This window comes from Peromyscus californicus, unplaced genomic scaffold (genome assembly GCF_007827085.1).
Source record: "Peromyscus californicus insignis strain IS unplaced genomic scaffold, ASM782708v3 Scaffold_18__1_contigs__length_77618521, whole genome shotgun sequence".
Taxonomy (NCBI): Eukaryota; Metazoa; Chordata; class Mammalia; order Rodentia; family Cricetidae; genus Peromyscus; species Peromyscus californicus.
The window spans coordinates 36,520,600-36,543,950 of record NW_026294480.1 but is presented as its reverse complement, the minus strand read 5'-3'; the positions used below and the strand labels follow the sequence as shown (position 1 = coordinate 36,543,950).

The window sequence follows — 23,351 nt, the reverse complement described above, 5'->3', positions numbered from 1 at the left end:
AAGATATCTGGTTTTGGAGTTCACAGACTGAGTCTACTCTTGTATCTACTTATTGGTGAATTCAGACACCTTGCAGTAATTCTAGAGCTGTTGATGGGAATAGCTACTAATGACTGAGTGATGATGTATACAATCTTCTATGCCAAGTGTTCTGCATGTATTTCTCATTTAATGCTTACAGACTTCTTTGGTGAGAATTAAAATGAGTAACTGGTCAAAAGTTTATATTTTGTTGTGGATTTTTGAGGCAGAGACTCTTGTAGCCCAGTCTGGCCTTAGACTTGCAGTGTAGCCAAGAATAACTTTGAATGTCTGATCTTCCTGCCTCTTTCTTGTAATTGTTGGGATAACAGGTGTGTGCCATGGTGCTCAGATAAAAGTTCATAAATTTTGATGGTAGTGCTAGTATTCAAATTAAACATTGTTTAATTGCAGTGGCAAGTTTGAGTCACTGTTAATTATTTTGAACTGATCTTGGCTCTAGTATCATAATGTATTATTTCTTAGCATTTTGGGTTTTTATTAATAAGAATTACATTATTTCATTTGGTGATGGTTTTTGAACATTGAGTTTGCTTATGTAGATGTTTAACTGAAGGTGTTTTAATAACTGTTAAGTCTCTGACCTTGCTAGTCAGCTTGAGTAAGGTCTTTAAACTTATGCCATATACAAAATGGGAATTAGAATTTTGACTTCAGCCATTTACAGGATTTCATGATATAAAATTATTACAAATATGCTTTAGAGTATTATACATTTGTAAATTTTTGCTAAAAATGTTGATTATAAAAGCATGATTTGTGTATTTACTTGTCAAAATCTGGCTAATGAAAATTTCTTGAAAGTTTTATTTTCTTCTTATACAAATGAATTATTTTACACGTGTCTCCTGAAAATGCCATTGCATTTCTACTTATGCTTGTCTTCTAGGACAAAAGCTTAGGTAGTTCAGGTGGGAACATAACAGATAGCTTGAGGTATCCACTATACATTCTTATTTTCTAAGATAGGAAACGGTTAAAGAAAGAGAGTTCTTTGATTCTTTAGCTTTTGGTAACCATTGAACAGCTCATTATTTATATCCTTGTCATACATACTCTTCAAACTACCTTTCACTGGCTGAATTTGATTTTGTCTGATTTTTATGTTTTAGTCAAGTCATTATCTTTGTACCATAGGGCACAGTTACTTGAATATTAATTAGTTCTTTTATTTTTATTTGTATGGATGTTTTGCATGTATGTCTGTGCACCTTGTACATGCCTTATACTTGAGGAAACCAGAAAAGGGTGTTGGATCCCCTGGAACTGGAGTTAAAGATGGTTGTGAGCCATCATGTGAGCCCTGGGAATCAAACCAGGTCCTCCGGAAGAGCAGCCAGTGCTCTTAACTGCTAAGGCATCTCTCCAAACCCATGAAAAAAAAAAGCATGATTAAATTATTTAATTCCTGATGCCCTACAAATCTATAGTTGAAATAAACATGCAATCAAGTTTTATGACAGTCTTTGAGCTTCCACATATCTGAAGAAAAAAAAAATTAAAGGGCTTCTCTGAAATATATTGTTGAAAACTTTATCTAAAAGATAAAATATAATTTAGGATTTGTAACAGTGTTGAGTCCCGCTCGACCTGTTGAATGGTTCTGAAGTGAGGGGAACTGTGGAATTGGGAAATGATAGCTATAAAGTATAGACATAGATGAAGAAAAAGAGACATGGGATAGCTTCGGGAGGGTTCTGGGTTAGTAGCGCAGACACCTGAGTTTTATTATCTACAGCCTTTATATACCCAAAGCAAGGGGAGCAAAAAGACCTCCTCCTTTGAAGGACATGAGGGTTCAAGGTACAAAGTACAGTCAAGTGTAAACACTTCCTTAGTATTCAAGACATCTGGTGACCATGCCTTATGGCAAAGCATCCTGTAAATAGGCCTTGAGGTATAAGATACCTGGTAACCACACCTTTAGCCAAAACATCCTATTATGCAGCCTTGCAGGGGAAAACAAGCTCGGACTCTCTGACCTTGAGTCAAGATGAAAACAAGCCGCAAGCTGGGGTCTCTGTGGGCCCCCACATAACAGTTTTCAAACCTCCTGAAGACAGGGCCCTTGTTAAAGCATTTGTTACACTGTTGCATATTTTATGTTACTGTTTCAGAATATGCTAGCATTGTACTGTGAAGATCTCCTTTAATTTGAGACTAGCGTTCAGACTCAGCTCCTTCCCACCTCCCAGACTCCCAGAAGAACACTTAACGTGAGGTGGATCCTTCAATACATCCTAAAGTGTATATTATTGATTATTCACATGATGTTATATATCAAGATGAACAATCTCGAACTTAAACTTCATACGAGTTGATTAATTAGTAAATGCTCCTTTTCCTTTCTCAGCCTCTGGCAATCACCATTCTCCTCTGTCACTCAATGAATTTGACTGTTTTAGGTTCTTCTTAGAAGTGGAATAAGTGTTTAAAGGCTGAGTAGTATGTTTAATCATTCCTGTGTATCCTTTAGGAAACCAAAGCTTGTGGATGCTAGTTACTTACATAAAATGGCTTCACATTCCTTCATGTATTTTAGGTCATATTGAGATTACTTGTAATACATAGCATGTTGTAAACAGTTGCCATACTGCACTGTTTGTGATACAATAACTAGAGTGTACCTCCCTCCCCAACACACACACACACACACACACACACACACACACACACGTTGTTGGTTGTTTTGTAGCTCTTTTTTGGTGGGCCCCACCACCCAACTCCCAAATAAATAACACATGGAGGCTTATTCTTAATTATAAATGCCTGGCCTTAGTTTGGGTTGTTGCTAGCCAGCTTTCCTTAACTTTAAATTATTCTGTCTACCTTTTTCCTCTGGGCTTTTCCCATTCTCTTACTTCTATAATCTTAATCTTACTCTGTGGCTTACTGTGTAGCTGGGTGGCTGGCCCTTGATGTCCTCCTCCTCTGGCTGCTAGATCTTAGATCTCTTCTTCCAAATTTCTCCTTCTATTTATTCTCTCTTCCTGCCAGCCTTGCCTATCCCTTCTCCTGCCTTGCTATTGGCCAGTTCTTTATTAGACCATCAGGTGTTTTAGACAGGCACAGTAACACAGCTTCACAGAGTTAAACAAATGCAACATAAAAAACAGTAACACTCCTTAAAATAATATTCTACAACAAACACACAATGGATAGTTTCTGTTCAAGGTTGGTTGGAACAAGGATTTATGGATACTGTACTATCTATACATGCTATTTCTTTGTGTGTGTGTATCCTTTTTAAAAAAAATTCAATTGCCAATGTGCTAATAATCTCTTGGTGATCTTTATCTCAGTTCTTTTTGACAAGTGCCTTGACATGAGATGGCCGAAACATTTGATAGTTCCAGTTCTGAATGTTTGAGGAAACTTCATACTGTTTTTCATTAATGAAAGTACCATTTTGTACCTGACAAGAATGTGCAAAGGTTTCTCCTCCACATGCTCACCACTTACTGTTTTAAAAATAATCTTGCTGACAAGTATGAGGTGGTACCTTACTGTGCTTTTGACTTTATTTATGCGATGACTCTAATACCTTCTTGGATTTGTTTCAAAAAATGCTGTACATGTGATTATAATTGGCCTGTTTCAAAATTCATGTTATAATCCTTTTTAGAATCATGTATAGAGTTTTTTCCTTAATCTGATTTCACTGAAAAATCTGAAGATTTTTAAAAAGTTTGCAAGGATAGGTCAACATTCACCTGACTTCATTATCTACCAACATTTATTCCATGTTTTTTTTTTTTTTTTTTTCGAGACAGGGTTTCTCTGTGTAGCTTTGCGCCTTTTCCTGGAACTCACTTGGTAGCCCAGGCTGGCCTCGAACTCACAGAGATCCGCCTGGCTCTGCCTCCCGAGTGCTGGGATTAAAGGCGTGCGCCACCACCGCCCGGCTCATTTATTCCATGTTGTAGCTGGAGTTTTCTTTCCGGGTCCCGCCGAATCCCGGCAGTCCGACAGCCCACTTATAAAATAAACACACAGACGCTTATATTATTTACAAACTGTATGGCCGTGGCAGGCTTCTTTCTAACTGTTCTTATATCTTAAATTAACCCATTTCTATAAATCTATACCCTGCCACGTGGCTTGTGCCTTACCGGCATCTTCACATGCTGTTTGTCATGGTGGCGGCTGGCAGTGTCTCCTTCCTGTCTTCCTGTTCCCTTAGTTCTCCTCCCTGTTAGTCCCGCCTATACTTCCTGTCTGGCTACTGGCCAGTCAGTGTTTTATTTATACAGAGCGATATCCATAGCACCATGTGCTCTTGTTTTGTCTGTCTAGTGGTGCAGGTAATCACTGTTTGTAAACTGCTTGATTGTAGTCATAGACATCATACTAACTAGCTCTCTCTGTAAAAAATAGGTTCCTCATCCTGAATCCTGAAATCTCCATTACATTCAGAAAATGTAATACAGATGCATTTTTTTCTTCGAAATTTGTGGTGTTTTTTAACATATTAATTGACCTGGCTTTATATAATTGGAATGCTCTGGAGATAGACTATTTAGCAAAATTGAGTTAACTATTGAATAGTTGTTGATTGTTTACTACAATGCTATAATTCAAGTTTTGAACATAAGAATAAATGAGTAAATATGAGAAAATAAGGTAAGACATGAGTCTTTTTAATATTCAGTTTACTGCACTTAAATATTTTGGGGGAAGCATCTAACTCTTAATTACCACTGTTACCAACAGGAAGGATTAATAGTTCTGTAGCTTTGCTACTCTTTGGGAGTTTGGTATTGTATCAGCAGAATTAAAAAACTTTTGTGGGAGCAGTATTGAATTTAAATACATGAGGTAGAATTTGATAATGTCGAAGGTCTGGTGGTCTAATATTTTATTTACCAAGGATACTCTGCCTATAGAATTTCAATTATTATCCTAAACTTGGGGCTGGTTTTCATGTCTCTTTATATGTATCTGCCCATCTGTCCGTCTGTCTATATGCCCTCTCATCCATCCATTCATCCATCCATCCATCCATCCATCCATCCAGGTGTTCAGTAAATTCACTATTGGACCAGTGAGGTAGCTAAGTGGTAAAGGAGCTTCCTGTGCAAGCCATCATGATGAACTGAGCTTGTCCCTGGAGCCCACATAAAGGTGGGAAGAGAGAACTGACTCCACAGAGTTGACCTATGATGTCCACATGTGTACTACTGATTCCCTCCTAACCCTGTGCCAATAATGAACAAACAAATGCCCTTTGAGGCTGTGCTTTAATCTGTATTTCAGGTTATATTTTAAAAAAACAGACTAACTTAATCCATACTTACTAGGCATAACAATTTTATTGTGTCTGTGTATTTATGTGTTTGTGTGTGTGCAAGTGCATAGGTGTGTGAGTGAAGGCCAGAGGACAACTTTCAGTTTTTGTTCCTCGGGAGCCATCTACGTTTTTCTTAAGGTCTCTGAGTTGTCCAGGCTTGCCAGTTAGGCTAGTGTGGCCAGCCAGCAAGACCCCAAGGATCTCCTTATCACCACCATCTTTTCAAAGTTGAAATCACAAACATGCGCCCAGCTTTTTTCTGTGGGTTCTGTGGATTGGATTCAAATCCTTGTCCTTTCACAGCAAACCCTCTTCTAACCGAGCCTTTTCCCTGGCCCAGTTTCACCCTTTGGAAGGGTTCTACCAGACCTCTTGTGTACCCACCCTCTCATTATTACCCTTGCCAGTTTTCTTTGTGAGGCTTGTAGACATCCTTTCTAGTGCCTTGTTCTCAGGGAGATGGCATCAGAAAACAGTAGACTCAATGGATAAATGCTGACTCATTAAAATACAATGTAGTTTAGATGTGTTTTATTAAAAGTCGGGATGTAACACTTATTTTTATTAAACTCTAAATAATGTTTCATATCATGAAGTTTTTATTCAGTCAGTATCTTTGATGCTTACGTAAAATTATTTTAAAATGTTTTCCATAGAACCCTGTGTTTCTATATAATGTCTGATTTATCTTTAATTCAGTAAATTAAGTAATTTATTGCCTAACACTTCATCGTGTTTGTCAGGTGTCTCACAGTTATCGCCTTTCTTACTGAACGGTCCTGTTGTTTCCCTTTTTCTGTCTTGTGGTAGATACGACCGTATGTCGGCTGTTTGGTACAGTATTTGCCTCTCCTTTGGAAGCAGAGTGAAGAGCACAACATGCTGCGATGTGCTATTCTGACCACACTCATCCATCTTGTTCAGGTGCGTTAGCTCTTCTCTTTCTTAGTTGTTGTCTTTGTTGTTTGTTTGTTTGTAACTTTCTCATTGTTATCATGTGATTCATGTTACTACTCAGGAAAATCTTCACATTAGATTTAGGCTTTTAAAATGTGTAATCTATACACTTTCAAAAATAACTACTTATTTAGCATATTTTTGAGGATATTTCAAAAGCATTTTCTACTTTAAAAAGACATTTCTTCTGTTAATATTTCCCAGTGATTTTTAGATCCCGTGACTTGTGCACCCACATACAGTTTTTCTGGTGTTCAGAACGTATCAGCATGAACTTGCTCTGGAGTTTTACTTTTTTCCCTGGATTTAAAGTAAATACTTCCCTTTTCAAAGCCCAAGAATTCAGGAAACCAAGTTAACTGCATTTGAGGAAAGGAATGATTTTGACTTTAGATGTTTCTGACTTTTAAAGTGTTGTGATGTGTACCAGGTAGAGAGGAACCTGAAAGTTCATGGAGAGAGATCTAGACTGTGGCTCTCATTTGAATTATTAAAAGTAAATTTGAGACATTTTCCATTCAGATATCCTTTTACATTAAGAATTACAGCAATTCTCAATATAAAAGTTTCTAATAGTAGTTTAAAAAATCCGAAGATGCCTTGAAGTTTGGGCTGAGCATATGCTTTCTATAAATGTTTATAGATGAGTTTTGTCATTACATATTCTCAAGTTTTATAGATGATTAGTGATAGAAACTTTTTAACTGTATTTTTGCCCCTTTAAATTTCATGGATAAATTATATGCGTGTTACTAAGAGCTAGGAAGATTGTACCCTTGAACTATGAGCCCAGGTAACACCTTTTCCTTTGAATTGCTTTTGTCAAAGTATTTCATCACGGTAGCAGGAAAATAACTAAGACAAAGGACAGATAAGGTAGCTGGGGAGATAAGGTAGAAAAAAGAAAGTTAGCAATGATATAATGATATGTGCCTTCAGTAAGTAGCCTCTGCGTTTTATTTGATTTAAGCATTTTAACCTTCTTGATGTCCTTATAGGAAATGAAGCTTTAATCCTTTTATACCTGTTTGTGTTACTCCTATTCCTGCATATTTCCAATGTAGTTTTGTAGTTACAGTGTAATCATACACTGTTTGTGTTCGATTTGTATGGTCCTTATTTGTATGACTGTACAGAGGCTGTGGAAGGCATTTGCCATTGTGTGTGTGTGTGTGTGTGTGTGTGTGTGTGTGTGTGTGTGTGTGTGTGCGCGCTCGCGCGCGTCTGCTGCATGTCTTCCTCAGTTACTGTGCATCTTATTTTTTGAGACAGGTCTTTGAACCTGGAGCTTGCTGATTAGATTGACTGACCAGCAAACCCTAAGGGTTTTCCTGTCTTTGCCTCTTCAGTGCTGGGATTACAAGTGTGTGCTGATGGGCCAGGCTTTCCTCATGTTTGTGTAGCAAGTGCTTTGCCAGCTGAGCCATCTCTTTAGCGCCCGTCTATTGTTTATTCTTTTTTGTTTTTATTACTTTTACATGTATTTATTTTGTGACCCCCCCCCCTCAAATATACACATACTAATTAAAAAACCCCTCTCACTAGGTCAGTGGTTCTCAACCTTCCTTATGCTACACCCCTTTAAAACAGTTTCTCATGTTGTGGTGACCCCCAACCATAAAATTATTTTCATTGCTACTTCATAACTGTCATTTTTGTTATAAATTGTAATGTAAATATCTGAGATACAGATTGTCTTAGGTGACACCTAAAGGGATTGTGACCGCAGGTTGAGAACCACTGCCCTAGGTAATTTTAGGTCCCGTGGAGTTGACAGTTCTATTAACCTTCATACCCATATTAATTTTAGTTCTTTAGTATACACATTTCTGTTGCTCTGTATGTTGGTTGGTTTGTCAGCTTGATAGTCAGCAGGAAGAGGGGAAACTTAGTAGTTAAGAGATGTGTCTGTTTCCCAACTCTTTCAGCCTGTCGTCTCCCTCTGTTGTACCAAGTGCTTTGTTTACTTGCTGGCTGCCCAGTTCCCTTCCTAGAATCCATCCATATCCCTTGACAAATCAGCAACTAGGCAGGAGATCCCCCCTCCCCCCCCTTTTGGTTTTTCAAGACAGGGTTTTTCTGTAAAACAGTCCTGGCTGTCCCGGAACTCGCTCTGTAGACCAGGCTGGCCTCAAACTCACAGAGATCCGCCTGCCTCTGCCTCCAGAGTGCTGGGATTAAAGGCGTGTGCCACCACCGACCAGCACAGGAGGAGATAACTCTTAAAATGGTTCATGTAAGGCAGGCCTGCCTGGATTATCTTCTCCCTTTTTTTTGTTTGTTTGGTTTTTTTGTTTTTTTTTTTTTTTTTTTTTTGAGACAGGGTTTCTCTGTGTAGCTCTGGAGTCTTTCCTAGAACTCACTCTGTAGCCCAGGCTGGCTTTGAACTCAAAGAGATCCACCTGCCTCTGCCTCCTGAGTGGTGGAATTAAAGGCTTGTGTCACCACCGCCCAGCTTTATCTCCTGCTCTTAAAGTCCGTTATGTTGGGAATTTAGCTACATTTGTAGTCTCTTTAGAGTATTATCTAGAGTATTGTTTGACTGAATAACAGGGAAATGGTGTTGGAATGAAGAGTCTGAAGTGATCATTTTAGATTTCTTATACTCCACATAGTTTTCTGTATAATCATACCTGTATTTCGACATCCAAACCTCCCTCAGGATACATCATGTATTTCTATTGTTATGAAGTATTACGAACTGTTGTGCTGTGTTAAGTCTCGACTTATTTTACTTTGTGCTTATGAATAAGTGTTATAGCTGGCTCTGTTTTAACTAGCTACAGAAGAATTCCTTTTAAACGTCTGCCGCCGCCGCCGTCCGTTTCCCCGCTTCGTGGGCCAGCCCATGAGTGGCCCTGTGAGTGGTTGTAGCATTCTGCAGCACTGTTCTTCCTAGTGCTCCAGGCACTTGTTAGATGGTTCAGATCGGAAGCTCATTTTGAGTTTGAAATAACTGTCTTGTTGATCCCTTTCCCCTTATTTGTTTCTCTTTGCTGTTGAAGTGATGGGTGTTCGAAACTCGGTCTCTGAATTTCTTACCTTTTCTTTGTGTGTCTGTCTGGTTTTTGTCTTTGCGCTTTTATCCCACTTTTAAGAGATTTTCTCAACTTTATTTTCAAATCTTCAATTGAGCTTTCTTGCTGTCTCAAATGTTTGTATCTGAGGTATTTTCCCCCCCTTGAACTTTAATGATGTATTTTATGTGTTCGGGTGTTTTGTCTGCATGGATCTGTGTACCACATGCATGCCTGGTGTCAAAGACAATCAGAAGAGGGCATTGGGTCCCATGTAACTGAGTTCGAGCAGTTGGAAACTACCATGTAGGTACTGGGGATTAAAACAGGTCCTCTAGGAGAACAGCCAGTGCTCTTAACTGCTGAGCCATCTCTCCATTCCCTGGGTTCTTTTTTTAAATCTTAGTGAATAATCCTTTTGTTATTTCAGTTTGTCTTTGTTTTGTGATTTTAGAGTTTTGTTGTTATTGATTTTTATATGATAGGTTTTTTCCAGGCTCTTAACTCTGATTTGTTTCCTTCAAGATACTGTTTTCTAGTTGTTTCCTTGTTTTATTTCATGTTAGCTGCTTTCTTCATGTCTATCAACTCTTGGCTGTTTTCTTAAGAATTTACATTCTGTTATAAACATTGAGTATACACAAAGTGCAGTCCATCTGTAAGCACTTCCAGCTTAAAGGAGTCTTAGTGTTGTTTCTGCGTGTAGAGCAGTGGGCACTGCACAGCTGAGTGGAGCAAGAGAGTGTGTCTAGGGAACTTGCTGACTTGTAACTTTCTCCTGATGATTTACCTAGTTTTAATAGGAATAACTTCCATAATAATATTATGATGCCATTCCTATTGAAGGGCCCTTCAGTTTCCTACTGTTTTGGGTTAATATGTTACTCTTGTAAATTTTAAATACCTACTTTTGACTACCTACTGCTTTCCTGTCCCGGGAGCATCTGTTTGTTTTCACCAGAAAATAAGTAGCCAGTTTGTGCTTGCTCAGAGAACAGTTGTTGGTCTGCTTATGTGTGTGGATGAGTTCTTTGCATCACCCGCCTACTTTCCTTCCTTTCTTCCTTCCATTTCTTGTTTTACCTTAAATGCTTTTATGAGCATATATAATATTAGATTTTATTATGTAATTTTTCAAACAAAACAAGTTTTTGTTAATTCTATTTTTAAACTTCCAGAAGTTATTAGCATACTTTCCTTCACTTTTTAGACCCCTAAACATGTACATGCTTCTGAAAATGCCTGGAACCACCAGTTACTGAGTCATGCGGGGGAGTAGGGAATTGGGTTAGCCATGTAGATCAGGCTGCATTCTGCCTCCTTCCCTTTTTTGCATAGTTTGTTTTATTTAAAAGTGCGTGTGTGTGTGTGTGTGTGTGTGTGTGTGTGTGTGTGTGTGTGTGTGTGTGTGTGTGTTACAACATGCATGTAGAGACAAGAGGACCACTTACGGGAATCAGTTCTCCTGTACCATGTGGATCCTAGGGAGCAGCTTGGTTTTTAGGCCTGGTGGTGAACATCTTTATCCAGTGAGCCATCTTGTTGGCCCCTTTTTTATGTAAGTTGAGCTTTGGTTTCTAGTATTGCTAAGTCAGTTACTGCTTAACTTCTCACTTTCAGACTAGATCACTTTTGTCTCTTCTAATATACTCTTTGTGTTTGTGGTTATAGGTCTTTTTAAAAAATCCCATACTGTTTCATTGGTTTTTGGGAGATAAGTAGTAAACATGTTTGTCCAGTTTTATGCAGATGTCAACATAGTAATTTCCGCCCCCCCCCTTTTTTTTTTGTTTTGGTTTTTTGAGACAGGGTTTCTCTGTGTACCTTTGCACCTTTCCTGGAACTCACTCTATAGCCCAGGCTAGCCTCGAACTCACAGAGATCTGCCTGTCTCTGCCTCCCGAGTGCTGGGATCAAAGGCATGCACCATCACCGCCCGGCTCAACATAGTAATTTCTAATATTGCATAGTTAATGTAGTCTGGACAATGAACTTCAGAACTTGTGTATGGGAGATTGATCAAGAAGGCTAAAAACACAATGTTGAGAAGATCATTTTTATTAAAAAAAAAAAAAAACAACAACAAACAAAAAACAAAACCCAGAGCAGTACTGGGAACACTGGTTTGGAATTGAAGTAATACCAGATCAAGGTAAGAAAATCTATTAACAATGAAAATGATGATCAGGGCTGGAATTAAGTCAATAGCATGAAGAGAAACAATTTGGAAAACATTATAGAGATGGAAATTGTGGCTTGTGCAGATGCAGAATGAGGACAAGGAGGAGCCAGAAGGGTCTGTGATATATTTTATTACAGGTGTCACTTGAGAAAGGAAATGTATGAAAAAGTAACTTTTTCTTTTTAATACAATGGGTTGCTTTGACACTGGTGGTCAGGATGTCTTCTAGATCATTATATCCTGTAGCCATTTGAGTGTCTGAAGTTCAGAAATGGATTTGGAGGAAATAGATTTCTACATAGTGTGCTCAATTGGCTGATTATCAGTCGGGTGCTCCATTCATATTCATTGTCTTCTCCTTTTCTCTCTCCTTCTCCATACAGGGTTTCATGTAGTCTAGGATTACCTTGAATTCACCTAGGATGACCTTTTACTCCTGATCCTTCTGCCTCTGCCTCTCAAGTGCTAGGATTATGGACACGTATCACCATACTTTGCTGTCTTCTTAAATTGGAAAAAAAAAAAAGTTTCACAGGAAATTGCAAAGATACACTATTTATAATAATTTTAGAATATGATTCTGCCCTCTTTATCACTTCCAGTAGCTTACTTAATAACCCATGAGTTTTGCTTATGAACTTTTATAGAAACGTAGTAACTATCAGGCCAGCTGGGCTATATAGTAAGGCTCAGTCTCCTGAAACAAAATCAAAACCAGACAGGACCAGGAGTGAGGAGGGGGCAGGGGAGGAATGGATGTGTGTGTGTGTGTGGTTTATGGCATTTGAATTTCCTATAGGTTGTATTGACATTTAAAAGATTTCCCAAGTATGGTATTTGATATTTCCTCTCTGGATTTATTATGGCTTAGAGATTGATTTTTTTTTTTATCCCTCAAAAGTTCTTTGTTTGCTTTAAAGTATTTCCACTGTGAGATAATCACTCTTGTCTTAGGAGAGCAGCAGGCAAACTAGAATTTTAGATTAAACTCTTTTATTCTTCCATCTTTGTGTTCTAGATGCTTTACGCATGTAATAAAAATTCTCTGTGAAAGACAATATATGCATTCAGAAAACATACAAAAAAATCTTTTTGCCCTTTTCTTCAGTACCCTTTTCTTTTTCTCATGTCTAACTGGTTCTGACAGTTCTGTCAGTTTTCTCTTGGATATATTTTTATGTATCTCCTAAATATACAGAATCATAGGTATCTTTATAAATCCTTTGCTGAGGAATTGTTATATAAATTTCTGTCTCTTTAAGTCCAATTTGTAATTTTGAAATTTCTCTGCATTTATTGCCACATGTTTTTTCTTACCTGCTTAGTATTGTAAATATGGATGTACCGTGGTCGAAATGAACAATTTAGGCTGGGTTCATTTCATATTCGTTATTAAGCGGAAAGTGTTTATATAGTTTAAAATAGCAATGTTACTACTTTTTCTATAGTCATAGCATGGGGAAAACAAATATTTCTTACATGTGTTGAGCATTCCTAATCTAAAATTCAAAATACTCCAAAACAGTAAACTTTCGGCACTGATTTGATACCACACTAAAGAATTCCCAATTGGCTTACCAAACAATATAGATACGCTAGAGCACTGTATTGAATTACTTCCGGGCTATATGTATAAGATATGTATGAATTATAAATGAATTTTACATGAATTATAAATGAATTTTATATTTAGATTTGGGTTCCATTCCCAAGGCATTTTATTATGTATTTCTAAACATTCTAGAAAATGAAATCCAAAATCTTTTTTTGTTGTTGTTTTTTGTTTTTGTTTTTCGAGACAGGATTTCTCTGTGTAGTTTTGGTGCCTGTCCTGGATCTCACTCTGTAGACCAGGTCTGGCCTCAAACTCACAGAGATCCGCCTGGCTCTGCCTCCCAAGTGCTGGGATTAAAGGCAAGCGCTACTGTCGCCAGCAAAATCCAAAATCTTAATCTCTTCTTTTCTAAGCATTTCAGATAAGGAAGGCTATATCTGTATGTGGAATTTCTTAAAAGCCACAGATACATATAGTCTTGATTCAAATATATGTCATATTGCCATTTAGATAGGATGATAATATTTCGACTTTTTAACTTTTTAATAAATAGAACTTTGTTGCTAGTACTTATTATAAGGACTATCCTAAAAGAGTCTTATTTATCTTATATAAATTGTTTTCTGAGGCAGGTAATTGATTGGTGGTGGGAGGGATCTTAGAATGTCTTATCATAAGTTGTATTTATACTTCCCATAGGGATTAGGAGCAGAAAGCAAGAACCTGTACCCTTTCCTGCTCCCAGTTATCCAGCTGAGTACAGATGTTTCCCAGCCTCCTCATGTCTATCTTCTGGAAGATGGTCTAGAATTATGGTAAGAGGAAAAACTCGATACTGTGGATTACCCTACTGCTGCCTTCTCTACTTGTGTTCCAATAGAGTAAAGGTCACGTAACAAGGCTTTGAATACTCAGCATTTAATAATAAGTACAAGAAGTTGTTATTCTCCAACTGTTTCCTTTTTTCCAGCTACTGCTCAGTGTAGGCTCTGATAGAGTTAAAGCAAAATAGCTCTGTTGTTGAGAGCACTGGCTACTCTTCCATAGGACCTGGGTTTGGTTCCCAACACTCACATGGGAGTTCACAACAATCTGTAACTCCAGTCCCCAGGGATCTGACACCTTTTTCTGTCATTCACAGCCACTGCATGCATTTGGTGCATAGTCAAAAATGCAGGCAAAACACTTACACACATAAAAAGCAAACAAACAAACATTTTAAAAGAGAGAAATTTTAACAGGGACCATGCTTCATTTCGTATTTGGAATTTGACCTGTAAGCTAGGCATCTTGGTAACTTTCACAAACAAAAATTGATCTTAAAATTTTGAGTCTTTGAAATAAAATGTCTTGGGGATATTGAGTTGTTTTCAACCTCTTATCCGCCTTGCCAGTGGGTGCCCAGATGCTGGAGCTCAGCCCCACACACTGCTGTGAACATTTGCTCTTTGCCTGTCTGCCCTACTTCTCCCTTTTTTCTCTCCTTGGTTTTGCTTAGAAATTAAGCACTTTCATTTGGGCTAGGGTTAGCTCAGTGGTAGCATGCTTCTCTCCAATTTGCAAGGCCCTGAGAGCAATCCTCAGCATTATATAAACAGCAGTATAAAGATACAAAAATGAAATTCCGGAGTTTTGATTCTCAGAAATTGTTTTTGGTGCAAATTATTAAATTGTAAATAAATGCTCTGTATCAGAATATTGGATTAATGGCATTAAATATAACTGGGTAGACTTTTACTGGTTGGAATGTACTCTTTATTGTCTTCTAGATTATTATTTGAGTAGTATCTAGAGCAGTGGTTCTCAACCTTCCTAATGATGTTACCTTTTATGGTGTGAACCCTAACCATAAAATTATTTTCACTGTTGCTTCATAACTAATTTTGCTACTGTTATGAATTGTAATATAAATATTTGTGTTTTCCAGTGGTCTTAGGTGACTCCCTGTGAAAGGGTCATTTGACCCCCAGGAGTCACAACCCACAGGTTGAGACCTGATGATCTAGATAGTGGTTCTGAATCAGAAGGTTGTTGAAATCTGTAATTCATGGGTTTGTATCTGTATAAGGGTGGGTTGCTCCAGGTCAGACCTTGCAGAGTTTTTGGCACAGGGTAGATATTGATGTGTCACATGTTGCAGATGTGCTGCAGCTGCTCCACGCCATTTCAGTGTCAGAGCAGTCAGCCAGGATGGAATCAGTTGACAAACATCATTGTAGAAAATAAATGTGGCTTGAATTTTCCTCACAACCTGTGAGGCCTGCCAATACCTGCTTCAGATTATAATTATAAATTAAAATATTAATCTTTGTTTATGAACTTACAGATTGTGGATGCTATCACATATTAGGAAAACTTAAAATAGTCTAAGGTTATAGCTTCAGAATTCTGGTATTGTAGACATTTTTGTTTGTGGTACTGAGGATTGAACCGAGGGCCTTGGACGTGCTAGATTAAGATTTCTACCACTGAGATGTACCTGCAACTTTCTTTGGCTTTTACTTTTATGCTTTTGAGTTAAGGTTTCACTCTAGGAAAGTCTGCCTAGCTCAAGGTGGCCTTGAACTTGCAGTCCTCTTGTCTTAGTACCTGAGTACTTATAGTACCTCTTGTCTTAGTACCTGAGTACTTGCAGCCCTCTTGCCTTGGTACCTGAACACCCGCAGTCCTCTTGCCTCAGTACTCAAGTACTTGTGGCCCTCTTGCTTTAGTACCTGAGTACTTGCCGGTCCTCTTGCTTCGGGGCCTGAGTACTTGCCGGTCCTCTTGCTTTGGGGCCCGGGTACTTGTGGTCCTCTTTCCTTAGTACCTGAGCACTTGCCATCCTCTTGATTTAGTCCTCTCCTGAGTATCAGATTCAGCTTTCACCACCAAGCTTGGCTCAGTATTACATACTTAACACTTTTGTTAAGTATGTATGAGTTTTTGATATGCAAGTTTTCAGTGGATTTTATAAACAATAATAAAATTGTGTGTTCTTTTAATGACATTTTTCCTTGTCTCAAGTTATTTGTAAATAAAAAAAATTACGGTAATTATTTTCTGGAGATACTGTCTATGTAGCCCAGGCTGGCCTAGACTTGACTTTATAAAGGCCTCTAATCACAGCAATTCTCTTGCTTTACCTCCTCAAGTGTTAGAATTAAAGGCATGAACCCATATGTCCATGTTTTTCGAGACAGGGTTTCTCTGTGTAATTTTAGTGCCTGTTCTCGATCTCGCTCTGTAGACCAGGCTGGCCTCAAACTCACAGAGATCTACTTGGCTCTGCCTCCCAAGTGCTGGGATTAAAGGCGTGCGCCACCACCACCTAGCTCCAAGTTTTGTTGTTTTGTTGTTTTTTTTTTTTTTTAATGTATTAATTGTTAAGTTTTTCTGGGTAAAGAACAAGCAGAAGTTTTTCATATGCACTTTTCTTAATGGGCTTACACTCGCATTTGGAATCAGATAGATACAAATGTCATTCCAAGTCCTACCACATTCAAGCATTCAAGTTTGATTGACATAAATCCATATCTGTTAGTCTTGGTTTCCTTATCTGTAATGTTGGAAAAATAATTTCTACCTTCTAGGATGGTTATGAGGGCTTATCATTCATATGTAGCATTTAAAGCCTGTGAATACAAGATTACCTAGGATGTGAGTTTGTCCATGTGGAATTGGGGTGGTAGCAACAGAATTAGAATTAGTAGATGGAGAATGAATGTAGGGAATCAGGTGCAGGCTGTGAGTGTTGACAACTTTTGGGAGGCTTTACACTGTTAAGAGCCACATGGAATATAATCTGGAATGGGGAATGCAATGTCTAGAAGCTGCTTGCTTTGGGAGTGGAATATTGAAGGAGGCAGGAATGGTGGGCATCAGATCGTAAGTGAAAGGATTGCAATTTGACAGCAGCAGGTGTACTTCATTTTGACTGGCAAGTGAAATGTGGATTTCCAATTTTTATAGTGTGTTCCATTTGATGCCTTGTATTTTCTCAGTAAAATATGCAGCATGGTCATCTAGCAGTTATGACCTAAAATAAGAGCTTGGTAAGATACAAGAAGCCTGGGAAGATGAAATCACAAAATCCCAATTCTTAAACAAGAATAGAAACATATATAGAGTATTTTCTAACAAAAATAACTTTAGATTTGTATCAGTATACAAAAGTCCATAGCAATGTAAAATATTTGAGATTAGTAGTTATGTTTTAGTTTAAAGTGAATTTAATCTACACTTTTATCCTATCATTCCTGTATCTTTTTTTCTTTTCAGAAAGAGATTCCTGAGTCTAACCTCCCTCGCTTAGTTTCCTCCCTGACCATGACCAATAACAACTTGTAACCAACCCCCTAAATGATGATAAATAGCCATAATCCACCAAATGACCAAAAACCACCCACCCCACCTCTTGGGAATGTGGATGTTGTGTTCTTAAAATTACTTTTTGCTGTCTAGGGGACGACAGCATCTGTAGGGACCCTTAGAAAATTGAGATAGTGGTCACGTCCTGGGAGAACTCGCTGTAACGTTTGTCAGTCTCTGCAATGGGAACGTTCAGGGCTTATCTGAAGTCCTGGCTCGAGTAGTGCATGAGGCTGGACCATCTCAGCTGTCAGCTCTGAAGCTGTTCTGATTGCACAATTTTTAGGAAACTCTTAACAGAGGCATTCTGAAAGGCTGGATCACCTGGACAACTTGTCTTTATTGGTGTCTGATCCTGTTTTTCTGAAAACATATAATCTTTTAAAGATAGCAAATATATATGTATTAACACAAGTATGGAATGTGTAGTGTGCACAAGTCAGTTAAAGATGATCTTTTGTTTTATGTTAGAGCAGGTAAAAGGCAGCTGTTAACTTTATAAGTCTGTTTGGACTATGTAACCAAACCTCTATCCATGCCATATGAAGGATGGCATGTAAAAATAAGTCATGAGGACTTTGTAGCCAACAAGGTTTATCTCATCCAGTCTCAGAGCTTTTCCCATAGTAGAGAGATGAGCATATATTGTCACCTGTCCTGTAGTCTTTCTTGGTTTCTTTTTTATGCCTCCAAGATTTTCAGGAGGTTTTCACCAATCAAATCTGATCTTCATTAATTTTGATGAGAAATACAACTTTTTGTTTCCTGTGGAAACAAAAACATAACCTCTCCTGCAACACATCATATTTTCTGACTACCATTTTGAAGTTAAGACATTCTTAAAATTCATAGGTTGGTTTAATTTAGCAGTTTCCATAATCCAGTGCCTCTCAGCAGCTATTCTTCTTTGTACATTAACATTTAAAAAATTCAACGTCAACAGAGCACCATATAGGATCCAGACATAATGTATTTCCCATCTTTGCATTGCCTTACTCTCTTTTTAAAGACTATTATTTTTATACTACTTATATTTTTTCTATCACTGTTTGTACCCATTTTTACTGTATCTTTTTAAAGGTTTTCTCAGTCTGGACTGCTTTACTGCATACCTACAGTGTTCTCTGACTGCAGGACAAACCTTAAAAGACCACAAGGCTCTGGTGACTGGTTCTGCACCACCCCCCCCCCCCAAGTTCCCTGAGAGTGTAGCCTCATGCTGGCACACTTACTGCCCCAGCTCTAGGAAGCTGCTATGACCGTGATGTGGTAGGCATTTTTACCTAGCACGCTGGCTGCTCAAGTGCTCTGTTGCATAGCGGGGGGGGGGGGGGGGGGGGGGGGGGCCTCTAAAAAGAGCTGTGCCTCTGTGTGCCAGGCCTACCTGAGAGACCGCTTTTTCAGACCCTGTGTGAATATTTGAGCCCCTCGTTGGACACCATATGTAGTAGGATTTTTCTTTGGGCCACCAGATCACAAATAGTAACATAGAAACTTCTTAATAATTATGAAAGTTCAGCCTATAGCTTAGGCTTATTCCTATCTAGCTCTTACAGCTTAAATTTAACCATATTAATCTACATTCTATCATGTGGTGTCACCTTTCTTCCATCTTGCACCTTCCGTTTCCTCTCTGTGTCTCCTACCTTCTCGCAGGTTCCTAGGTTCATCTCCTCTTTCTCTCTTTTTGCCTGGAAGTCCAGCCAATACTACCTGTCTAGCTATTGACCATTAAGCTTTTTATTAAACTAATCACAGCAGTGTATCTTCACACAGTGTACAAATATCCCACAACATTAATGACCACTTGTAACATGAATCTTAAAAGGTCTTATTAATAAAAACAAACCCGGCGTTCATGTTGGGGTAAACGCTGAAAGATCAGAGAAACAGAACAAGCCACATCCATCCTCACCTCGCCAATTCCTTAGCTGATCCTGTTTCCTCAGATTGAAGCCTCTGAATCCTCATCTGAATGGATCTCAGCTGAACTGCTGCTAAAAGCTAAAAGCTTAAAAAGATTCTAGTTCCTGATCCTCTCGCCTTATATATCTTTCTGCTTCCTGCCATCACTTCCTGGGATTGAAGGTGTGTGTCACCATGCCTAGCTGTTTCCAGTGTGGTTTTGAACTCACAGAGATCCAGACAGATCTCTGCCTCCAGAATGCTAGGATTAAAGGCGTGTGCTACCACTGCCTAACCTCTGTGTTTAATATTGTGGGTGTTCTGTTCTCTGACCCTGGATAAGTTTATTGGGGTGCACAATATATCAACCACAACCAGATTTTTTAGTTTTGTTATTATGTTGGTGGTGGTGGTAGTGTGTGTGTGTGTGTGTGTGTGGCATGCGTGCATGCGTGCATGCGTGTGCAGGTTTGGAAAACTTTCTTATTTTTAATGATCAGGAATTATGTTGTGACATTGTTTGCCTTCTTTCTTCATCTGTTTCACTTTACTCTGGAGTTAAGTACCTGATCATTTTCCCCATTTTTGGATCGCTTGATTTGTACTGTGGAAGTTAGCACAGGAAGTGATGTGACAATCTGAGTGGTCTGTTTATTAAAGTAATGGAAGGAAAGAGCAAGCTTCTTATAGAAACTTAATCTGGACCCACTGGCAGGGAGAGGTTTATTATGCCCCCTCCCCCATTGCTTCTGGTTTTAAGAGACAGAGTTTCTCTGTGTAATAGCCCTGGCTGTCATGGAACTCACAGAGAACCACTTGCCTCTGCCTACTAAGTGCTGGGGTTAAAGGTGTGTGCCACCACTGTCTGGCTATTATGCGGTTTCTTTACTGTTAATTATTAGGGTGTTATAGTAATTCTTGATATCTGGTTAAGCAAAAATTGCTCCCTAACTCCCATACCATTATGTAAGTAAATTTTTATGGTTTCTTTTGTTGTTCTGTTTTTGTTAGTTTTTGGCCATTTGCGTTCCAAATCATTTTATAGTTTGCATAATTTCCAGGGTCCCTCTTTAAACGGGTTTTAAATGAAATTATGTTGATTCTGTTTAGCAGTTCGCTGAGAATTGACATCATTGTGGTATTGGACATTTATATCTGTCATTTTGATATCATCATTCCTTTACATACTAACTGTTCCTATTATAGAAAGGCAGTTGATCTTTCTATATAGATATATTTAGCAATGTTGCTGAACTCTCTGTAATTTGAAGCATTTGTTTATAAATTAGTCTTTCCTTTGTATAGTCATATTTTTGTGTGAATAGACGTTAATGTTTTCTTGTTACTCCTTTATCTTTTATTAAGTCATTTCATATATGAGAGACATATGAGAGAGTTAGCCTCTGAGAATGTGTCTTAGAGGTTATCTTGATTAGGTTAATTGTCCCTGGATGAGCCACCTTAACTGTGGGTGGAACCGTGCGTGGGGCTTCACACTGTATAACGTGGAGAAGAGGGAGCTGAGCACTAGCATTAATGGATGTCTGCTTCCTGGCTGTGAATGGGATGTGGTCGCTTGTTTCACGCTCCTGCTGCCTTGACTTCCCTGTAGTGATGATGTTCTAAACCCTTGAACTGAGTCAGCATGAGCCCTTTCTCTCTGAAGTTGCTTACATCAAGGTATTTTATCACAGGAACAAGAAAAAAAACTAAGGCACCTTCCATATGTGCACTGAATAAAGGAGGAGGTAGAGAACGTAATGCAAGGTGTTTACATCAGCACAAATGTGTTGCTATGAAACTTTGGTAGGTACTTAGAAGGCTTAAGAAATGATTTTATTTTTACTTATGTTAGCTTTATTCCTTAACAAGTACCAAGGGTACCTTATAAAACAGAAAGGGGCACTGTTTGGGAGATTTCAGTATGTAACTGATTGGTCCCATTGCTAGGGCCTTTGGCACACAGTACATCATGGTAGGGGGAGAAGAAGCCCATGCACATATGGCAGATAGGAAAAATAGGGTGGAAGGTACTGGAGGACCACCATAAGCAACATTGTTATGTCCCCACGCATATGAACTCTCCCAGGAAGGCCTCACTTCTAAAGAGTGGTGTTTGGTTCAAGTCTAAGCCTTTAGAACAGTGATGGGCCTTTGAAGATCTAAACTGTATCAATATCAAAAACTAGATTTTGATTAGATCATTTAGCATGAGTTGTTTTACTAATTCATTAGAATAACTTGTCATTGGAGGAACACAGAATTGATCAGAAAATTTAGAACAAAATAATTTTTAAATTTTTATTTATTTATTCTATGTGTTTTTCACATTGTGTATCTTGAGCCCATTCATTCCCATCCCTTCACATCTACCCTCTGCTCCTGCACTCCCCCCCCAAATAAAACTAAATTCAAGAGGAAAAAAAATGAAGAAAATAAAATAGGTAAAATTAACAAAGGGAAGGAATTAAAAATCTTTGTCATGGAAGCTGCAGTGTGACCCATCAAGTCATGCTGTATACCCCTTTGTCAATACATCTCGACTTGCAGGTATTCATTCCAAAGAGTCATTGGTCTGGTTCGAGGTCTCTGCTCTCCATTACACGTTTGATGCTGGGCCCCCACCAGGACTCTCCTGGACATCCTGCTGCCGCCCTGTGTTGTAGAGATCCTGAAGCTTTGGGTCTTTGGGTCATGGCCCTTCACCTGCTCCAGCAGATCATAAATGGGGTGGATGTTGGGGCAGGCCAAGTCATAATGCTGGGTCTGGACTGGGGCAGCTGTAGGGTTGGTCCAGATGGGAAATGTGGACAGCTCTTTCATAGTCACAATTTTGGGGCTGGCTTACCTACACCTGCGCTAACAGGGTTGGCTCTATTGTGCTGCTCTTGTGAGTTGCAGGGCCTGCTCTCCCTAATGTTAGAGCTAGTGGGGGTCAGGGATAGCAATCCCACCTGCCCCATGCTCACAATTTAGGGACTGGCTCCTGCACTAACAGTGTTGGCTCTGTAGAACGAAATAACTTTATCCTTTTTTTAAAAAAAATTTATAACAATCATGATTTTGTATAAAATTGTAATTTTTATCTACTTTAACATACACTTGTTATTCCTACTATGTATATAAAAATATTATACGGGACTGAGGAAATAGGTTATCATGCAAATCACTTGACTTACAAGCATGAAGATTGAATTCAATTCCAGAACCCACAAAAAAGAAAGAAAGAGGGACAGAAGGAAGAACCCAAACTGGGGCTTGAGGGCACGCCAGTGTAATCCCAGCACTAGGAAGACAGTGATGGGTGGATCCAGGGTAGACTTGCTGACCAGCCAGCTTAGATAGTTTATGAGTTCTTAGCCAATGAGAGAACATGTCTGATAAAATGAAAAGAGATGGCCATTACCTGAGGAACGACACCCAGGTTGCCTTCTGTACCTCCATGGGTGTGCATGCACACAGAATGGGGACGTCATAGGGCAGCTTGTGACGGTTGGCTGTCTTGGTGGCAGGTGCTTTACCCACGGACTCTTCTCGTTGTTCCCTACACCAAGTGTTTTCCTATTTGAGTTATGGTAATGGCATGAGTGGATGTCAGAAGTGAGTTAATTTTATTTTTCTTTCCCAGGTTAGTGACATTGGAAAGCAGCCCATGTGTTACACCAGAATTGCTTCGTATATTTCAGAACATGTCACCACTTCTTGGTATGTCTTAAAATCTCACTGAGATTTTTTTTTTTTTAATGTAACCACAACTTAGAAGTGTTTTTCATGACTTTACAGTTACACCTTCCATTTTTTAGAGTCCCATATATTGACAAGCAATAGTGTTTTTCATAGAAATTTCTATATACATTTTTGGAGTAATTTCCATTGATTTAAAGGTAAACACTAAATAACTTTGCCTTATGGAAAATTTTCAGCATAAACTAGGATATAAACCAATTACAAGTTGAGCTTGAGCTTTGCCTGAAGAATTTTGTTTGATAGCTGTTCTATATGCTGCTTGAGGAATATAGTCTGGAACTGCATCTCTGTACCATGGTTTCACTC

General features: G+C 38.6%; 1 protein-coding gene across 2 annotated transcripts in view; it reads left to right on the top strand.

Annotated features, from left to right (window-relative positions):
- Positions 1-23,351, top strand: part of Ipo11 (importin 11) — a 176,280-nt gene that overhangs the window by 67,314 nt on the left and 85,615 nt on the right. For both annotated transcript variants that reach the window (XM_052743242.1, XM_052743241.1), the window contains exons 20-22: positions 6,143-6,256; positions 13,743-13,858; positions 22,927-23,003. In XM_052743242.1, the coding sequence (XP_052599202.1) occupies positions 6,143-6,256; positions 13,743-13,858; positions 22,927-23,003 (307 nt within the window). The remainder of the gene's footprint in view (positions 1-6,142; positions 6,257-13,742; positions 13,859-22,926; positions 23,004-23,351) is intronic.